The following is an 8,633-nucleotide window of genomic DNA, read 5'->3' as shown; positions in this document are numbered from 1 at the left end:
AAGAAAGAAAGAAAGAAAGCAAAAAACAAGGAAAGTGAAGTGGCAGAGGGGCCCTCTCTCTTCAAGTCTTGCAACTTTTGCTGGCAGCACAGAACCTCCCTGTGCCCGCTGCGTGTGTTCGCGTTAATGGTTCTGCGGACAGAACAGATCCGGCAAAGGGCACACCCCCCAGAGGCTACGCTTCCCTTTGGGGAGGTTGTCTCAGCACCACACTTTCCTCATGGCATTCTGCATGTCTGTGTTTCTCAGTGTGTAGATGAGAGGGTTGAACATGGGGGCGATCACGGTGTAAAACAGGGCAAAAATCTTGTCGTTACCGACAGAATCAGCCGTGGGGACATAGGTGAAGATGAGGGGCAAGAAGAACAAGAACACGACGGTGACGTGGGAGCCACAGGTGGAGAGGGCTTTGCGGCGGCCCTCGGAGGAGCGGGTCCGCAGCGTGGACAGGAGGATGACGTAAGAAATGACCAAGGCCACAAAGGTCAAAATGGACAGCCCCCCTGTGGTGGTAATGATTGCGATCACCCACAGGCTAGTGTCGGCGCAGGCCAGCTTCAGCAAGGGGAACACATCACAGAAATAGTGGTCTATCTGATTGGGGCCACAGAAGGGAAGTCCGAGAACAATCAGCACCTGCAGGATTGAATGGATAAATGCTCCGAGAGCAGAAGCCACTACGAGGACATCACACACCTGGCTGTTCATGATGACCAGGTAGTGAAGAGGTCGGCAGATGGCTGCGTAGCGGTCATAGGCCATGGCCACCAAGATGAAGATCTCAGTGGGAAGAAAACATCTGGGCCATGCAGCTGTTGTAGGAGATGATCTTCTGCTGGGCTGATAAGTCAGTGATGAATTTGGGGGCCACGGTGGAGGTAAAGCAGATGTCCATGAAGGACAAGTAGCTGAGGAAAAAGTACATGGGCTGTTCACTGAGGCGGCTTCCCCGGATGGTGAGGAGAATGAGCAGATTTCCTGAAAGGATTGCAATGTAGCAAAGTGAGAACAGCACCAAGCAGGCAACCTTCACCTTCTCATCACTAAAAAGACCCAGGAGGATGAATTCTGTGATGTTTTCATGTCCCATGGCCTCTGAGCATTTAATCGTTTCGAAGAGGAAGTTAGTATGCTTGAAACATGCTACTTTTTGAAATTATCTATTTTAAAAGTCATTCAGTTAGTCAACTAATATACGTCAGTTGCCTATTATATTACAAATCACTATCTTGATGCAAGGGTACAGCAAGATACAAAATAGTGTCACTACCCACAAGTTACATCTATTAGAGCAGACATATGGTGACAGTCACAGCACCAATAATCAAATCATTGCAATGCCGATGAACTTCAATGCCTCACACTGACTGTGAATAGCAGGGTAAGTATTTAAAAGATGAAACACTCCTTTTGGGGGTCAATTTTGGAGTACACTTTCAGTATTAAACTTTGAGAGTGATTTTTGAGTCTCTGTTATATATGAAAGAGTTCTGGGGCTGTCTTTTCTTCAAGGGCCAGAAGGTCACTCTAATTCTTAGCCCTTTCCAGTGACTACATCTGCGCTAAGTTCCAAAAGTTTTGTCATGGCACTAAAGTTCCATGAGGTCATAATTTTAAATATCTGGGTGACAATTTCAGAAAGTGCCTGAAATATTTTTCATGAACCTTTTTAAAATGGAGAGAGGAAAAGAGTAACAATATCATCTCTGGTGAAAAAGACTCCATTGTATGGGCTTCTAAGACATTTATGGCTTCCTGAAATCACCCTTACTTCCCAGTTCACTTCCAGTCTAACCCAGGAGATCTCATCATTTTTGTCCTTTGGTCACACTTTCAGGCACTTCCTTTTGTGACAGCACCCTTGGAGGGGCAGATGGCATTCAGAGATGCTTTTTCACTCAATTCTTTACATCACCTTGATTGTCTTTGAATTGAATCTCCTCCTTACCAGGCTCATCATATGCCCATGGGATTGAGTCCTGGAATATATTAGTTGAAAAGGAAGTATTTCTTTGGTGCAAAACATAGCACCACATCTCCTCCTTCCCTTTTGTAACATGACCTAGAATGTATTACAAAAACTCTAACGTCAAGGCTCAGTTTTATAAAATGATAAACCTACACATTGATAACATTTGTCAGCCTGTTTGTGAAGGTTATAACAGCAACTACACACTGCACTTTGTTACATCTGACTTTTTTTTAAAAAAAGTCTTTTCCTAAATTAACCATCACATTTAATAAGGAAAACAAAAGTCCTGACAAAATAGTCCATGAAATTAGAGAATGTGATTCCAGAATTCAGAAACTATTAATATCCAAAGTAGTGAGCCTAACTTTTGCAAAGAAAGAACAAAAAGATAGACATACCTTTCAGAACTCAAGCATATTAAAAAGCTAGGTCAGTGAAAGTGTTGTTGGTAAAGAAAATTGCTGGACTTAAACACAGTAAAAAAAAAAAAGTATGTTGAGGGAAATAACAATTAAAAAATAAATTAAAACAAATTTTCTTTTAAAAATAAATAAACAAAAATATATTGGAATTTATTCTACGCTTAATTTGACATTTGAAATTGATGTGAAATAATGACTTTTCAGCAACTGATGTTTAAGATTTTGGATCTCCCTGTGGAGGAGTGAAATACCTCAAAAGGCACAGAAAAATCATATTCTAGATAGTTGAAAGATGCAGATGCATTGAACAAAACTAGAACAAATATTTGAGAAATAATTAAAAAGGATTTATGGGTGTTCGCTGATGGCCTAGCAGGGTAAGGATCCAGCATTATCACTGTTGTGGCTAGGGTCATTTTGTGAGAGTAAAATACAAAGCCTGTTCATATACCATTTTGATGAGTGACCTAGTATAACCTCCACAGAAAATGCACAAAAGGATATTTAATGCAGACTTATTCCAGCTGGGAAAATGGAAACGATCTTAATACCTGAAAATAGAATGGAAATAAGGTGCGGTGTGTTATTACAGTGGAAAACTATGCAGAAATTTTCATGTTGCACACAACTATGGCACACATCAATAAGATATGTTTTGAATGCAAAATACAAAAAGGTCCTCAAAGATAAACACAGTATAATAGCTTGTATGTTAAAAATAACATCCACTGAATACTGTGTAGTTTCTACAAGAACATCTGTCCTTATAAATCAATAGGAAAACATGAGGAAGGAAAGATTTACTTCTCAGAAATAAAGTGATGGCCAAAAGGGATTTTAGTGGTATATATTTTGATGTCTTCAGAAATTGGCACAACATTGTAAATCAACTCTACTTTCACTTAAAAAATAAAATAAAGTAATTGGTGGCACTGAAAACAAACAAAAAAGACAACACATTTGAGTATTACTTCCACAATTAACTTTGACTCATTATTTTGTAATATGGTTTAAGAGAAATATAGTACATAATGAATGCTATTAAAGTAAAACATAAACCACAGCCTTTTCCTAGAATTCAGGAAACACACATAACTCATTCCTCATTACTTAGCACTTTTTTTCCCCAAGTACTCTAGTAAATGTGGACATGGATGTTACTCCCTGAGCACTGTATGCCATAAGTTGTCATAAAAGATGTAAACAAAACAGACTGATACATTTCTATTCTATTCCCCTTCCCATCCTCTATAAGGAGATATCTGATATAAGGAAACAGGACACATCTAAACATTATGCATTGACATTTATGTCAATATCTTCATCTCCTTTTACATGATATGTTCTTTTCTTGCTTTTTTTTTTTTTGCACTGCTCCTGTGGCCATTATATATATTCATATATATATTCATATATATATATATATATAGTGAATATATATATTCATCTTTTAGGGCCACAACCGCATTATATGGAAGTTCCCTGGCTAGGGGTTGAATCAGAGCTACAGCTGCCAGCCTATGCCACAGCCACAGCCTGCAGGATCCAAGACATGTTTGCAACATACACCACAGCTCGTGACAATGCAGGATCCTTCACCCACTGAGTGAGGCCAAGGGTCGAACCTGCATCATCATGGATACCAGTCTGACCCATGCGGGAACCCCAATACCATTTTCACATCAGCGTTAAAAAGTCTATTTATACTTGAGTAAATGTGATAAGATTTAAGTAAATCCCAAGATCTTTTGTTAAATCTAATAGCCATTATTATTGAAGACTCAAATTTATCATTTGCTCTTTTTCCTGCCTCTTTGTTTTGCTGAACTAATACTGACTCTTATTATAGTTTTAATGGAAGAAAACAATACATTTGCAACAGAGGATGCTGAATACTTAGGTCGTGCTACACAAAAGCTATCCGATATGTGGTGCATTCAGTGGAAAGGACGTTCATATCTACTGCTTTTAATTAACTGAAAACATTAAAAAACCTACACTGGAAAGCATCCTAAAAGGAACAGTTAAGAAACTCATGTTTGGAGTTCCCTTGGTGGCGCAGTGGTTAACAAATCCAACTAGGAACCATGAGGTTGCAGGTTTGATCCCTGCCCTTGCTCAGTGGCTTAAGGATCCAGTGTTGCTGTGAGCTGTGGTGTAGGTTGCAGACACAGCTGGGATCCTCCATTGCTGTGGCTCTGGTGTAGGCTGGCGGCTACAGCTCCGATTTGACCCCTAGCCTGGGAACCTCCATATACCGTGGGAGCGGTCCTAGAAAAGGCAAAAAGACAAAAATAAATAAATTGATTAATTAAAAAAAAAAGAAACTCATGTTCACTCTGCCTTAACACAGAATCTAAAAGGAACAAAAAGTGAAAAACAACCGCAACCACCCAAGTCCTGATTTTCAGCGTTATTTTGATTTCCTCCATCCCCCAGAAAATATTTCTTAGGAAAAAAAGACTGACTAATCTTTATTTCTAAAATACAATTGGCAATTGTACTTGCAAGGAAGGCAGGTTAACGTGGTAAGTGAGGGTGCTTGAGTTACACCAAATGGGTTTCAGCATATGTCCCTCTACCTACCTGATGAATATTAGTCATGTTACATATTCTCTGAGGCTTGTTTGTTGTTTTGCTGTTGCTGTTTTTCCAACTGAAAACAGTGATAATAATAGTACCTACCACATAGGAGTCTTGTGAGAATCCAATTAAAAGATCCCTATAAAGCATTTAGATACAGATATGTACATCTGATACATTACAAGAACTAACTGAATATTAACTCTTTCATTATTAATTCAAAAAAGGATTCATATCCTATCAATGTTTCCCTATGCACAAAACAAAGGGAGCTCAGGAATAAATTGTCTTCAATGAGTTTAACATGCCACTGAATATAAATTTCTAGAGAAGTTAGGAACTAGTTCAACAATTGGCCACTACTGAAAATCCCTGAGTAACTACCAGGAAATGGGGTACGTAATAGAAGTTACTATTTCACAAGTGAGAGAACTGAAATCAAGGTAAAAATTCATTTATGAAGACCTCCAGAACCTTACAAAAGATAATCTCCCTTTTATAAGTAGGAATACTTGGATCAAACCCTTCAAGAGAAGACTTATTTTGTTCATATATTTTACATAGGTCATTTTTAGTTTGCTGAATTTTTTTCAGTTTGAATAATAAATTATGATCTTTGTTGAAGAAATAGCTATTAGTTATACAATTTGAACTTCTCCAACTGTGGCCACTGACATTTCCTACTATACTACCCAATTTATTTCAAATATCAGGGATTATTGCACATCATGACAGACCTAAGACACATGAGGAAAGGACATGTAGATTCTGCTCCTTACCTGCCACTTCCTGATTATGTGGTTTAGGGGAAAGCACCTCATATTTGTTGAGTATCTATTTCCTCTTAAGAAAATGAGGAACCATAATTTCCGTGGATACGTTCAGTTGCCAAGACCTATTTTTTAACATCAAGAGACTAAGTAATTTATCAATCGTCATTTTTATCATCTTTATTGTGCTTCTTTCTTGTTTTATTTAACTATTTAATATTTCCAACTTTTATTTTTGGCTTTTCTATCCAAAATATGTTGCAAAATATTCTAAAATTCTCTTTGCCTCCTATCCTAGCATCTAACAGTCCCAGGTTTGAAAACCAGGATTTCCAGAGGGCAGTTCCATTGTCATTTCCTGTTAAAACAGACAATGTTTTTTTGTGAACAATGAAAATGCCAAATTGTAATGTGACACAACTGATAGGCTTAGAAGCCAGCAAAGGTTATAAAAAAGATAGTTACCAAGCAGATAAATTTTTCAGAATACATATATGTGGAAAAATAATTTATTTGGGGAAAAAAGCAGATAAGGATAGGTGATTATATAGCTGTTCAAAGAGATGACTTTATATAGACACATGCATGCAAAAATTTAAAAAGAAGGAAGAAAAGTTGGCGAGCGACAAAGAAAAATAAAGAACTCACATATTTAATAACAGCCAGTTCCAATCAGTATTTGAAGAGATAGCCTTGACTTCTTGAACTCATGACAACAAATGAAATATATATATTTAATTTATAAATTATATATTTTAAATCAAAATTCTAAATAAGATCATGGCTTCGTATCTAGCTTTCAAGTTATATTTATAATAATATATCTTAAAAACTAGATTTATGTATGCTCAGAATCAGAATAAGAATTATATCACAAAACTGCAAGGAAAATGTCAGCTGCATATGGGCCTTTGTTTCTTGTCTTTTTCCCCTTTGATTCAATAATGACCAGCAAGATCTACTTTCCTAAATGGACGGGGTTTGGGGCTTCCTGGAATATTTGCTCTGAATGAGTCAGGAGCATGATTTAAAGGCACTGGAGGGACATGGATGTAATTCCTATGGTGCTTCTTGGACAAAGGAAAAAAAAAATAACTCTAGTGATTTTAATTTCCTATCACTGTGACTTTTCAAACTTTTAAAAATGCATTCTTTTAGATTGTTTTAAATATATGATGTTAAATATCAAAGGTAGGTTTTATGGTCAGTGGCCAAAAAGTTTTAAATCAGTCTTATTACTTTCTACACAGGGAATGAACCCTAATGCATTCATTGTACTTATTAAATCTTCCTCTGCTTTCATCACTAAAGCTAATTATTTATTGACATTGAAAGTATTCAGCTTTTTTTCTTCGTTTGTTTTTGGCTGCACCCGAGGCACAGGCAAGTTCCCAGGCCAGGGGTCGAATCTCAGCCACAGGTGCAAACTGTGCCACACCTGCAGCAACACCTGATCCTTAACCCACTGTGTGGGTCTGGGGATTGAACCTGGATTGCCTCAGAGACAATGCCAGATCCTTAGTCTGCTGTGCTACAGAGGGAGCTCCTAGGCTTTTTCTTAATGGAATTAAAGTGAAATTTTTGTCCCCATTTCCACAAAGCTGTCCTCTTTCATTGCTTTTCCTGAAACCAATTCCATACCCAAGTCATCCAATTACATTCACAATAGATAATTTCACCAGACTATTTGTTTTACCTTTCATAGATAATCTGAGGACTTTTGTTGTTGTTATTCCATTTTTTGGGGGGGGTTTAAATGTTGGTGTTATTTTTTATGTTCTAAATGAATTATTAACTCGATGATATTAAGGTCTACTCTTTCTCAATTTGTATCTAATAATTAAATTGTAATGATGACAAGTGTAATGACAAGTATTGAAATCAGTCATTACAATCTGCTGGTAACTATGGTAACAGTAATAGTAATATTTCCACAGAAGCGCATAAGAGGCAATTTGACAAGGATAGATAAGTACTAACTAGTATACTTTGTGGCTAAAGTCCTTTACCAATACAGTGACTGTGAAGAGTAGTATCACACTTGACACAGTGAGAACTTAATAAATATTTTTGGATATTCAATTTCAAATAAGGTAGTAAAATAATATGCTGAATATTTCAAAACCATGTTTAAATTAATTGTATAGGTAGAACTCAAGTTGTACATTTGTTTCCAAATTACACAGTCCATTCTAATAGAACTTCAATGGCAACAACAGAATAACTTCCTGAAGTAAACTTCATGGTCTTGATTATCTGATGATGGAAAAGTAACATACAATTGAAAGGATTTATTGTTACATTTTTTCTTGGACTACACTTATAATTATGTTTCACCACCTAAACAAGTTAATTTTGTGCTTTTGGTATCAAAAATATCACAAGGAGGAATGATTATTTTTGTGTGTGTGATGTTTGTGGTGTGTGTGCATGTGAATGCTAACAGGACAGTGGCTGAAAGAGGCAACATAGCAACAGTATCAAAACCTAATCAGATATAAATTGTGAGTACTCAAAAGAAGGAAAACAATTTTGGCTGAGGTGCCAGATGTCCAGGATGATTTCATAGATACCACACAAATGTTGAAGCCAGAATGTCTATGTGACTTTGGTCAGTGAAATCATGGGCAAGAGAATCTGTGTAAAATTGGATGGCAGGTGGCTCGCAAAGCTTCACTTGGATAAAGCACAGCAGAACGACGTGGAGCACCAGGCTGAAACTTTTTCTGGGGTCTACACAACACTCACAGGCAGGAATGTTAATGTGGAATTGTGAGTTTCTGTTGCAAACAAAAATGACTAAAAAAATTATATTCACACATATACAAAACTCTATAATGGATCAGACCAAATGTAGACATACCACCACTCTTAAATTAGCAATTA

At 37.0% G+C, this 8,633-nt stretch overlaps 1 protein-coding gene across 1 annotated transcript; it reads right to left on the bottom strand.

Annotated features, from left to right (window-relative positions):
• On the bottom strand, positions 202–762 carry LOC100522366 (olfactory receptor 4P4-like). The gene has a single exon (XM_013987262.1). It carries the CDS (start codon positions 760–762, stop codon positions 202–204), a length of 561 nt encoding a protein of 186 aa, XP_013842716.1.

Source organism: Sus scrofa, chromosome 2, assembly GCF_000003025.6.
Source record: "Sus scrofa isolate TJ Tabasco breed Duroc chromosome 2, Sscrofa11.1, whole genome shotgun sequence".
NCBI classification, from domain to species: Eukaryota; Metazoa; Chordata; class Mammalia; order Artiodactyla; family Suidae; genus Sus; species Sus scrofa.
Note: the sequence above shows the minus strand (reverse complement) of the source record. Positions and strands in the feature narration are given on the sequence as shown.

Coding starts and splice junctions, on each gene's coding strand:
- LOC100522366 (XM_013987262.1), bottom strand. CDS start 762: ATGGCCTATGACCGCTACGCAGCCATCTGCCGACCTCTTCACTACCTG.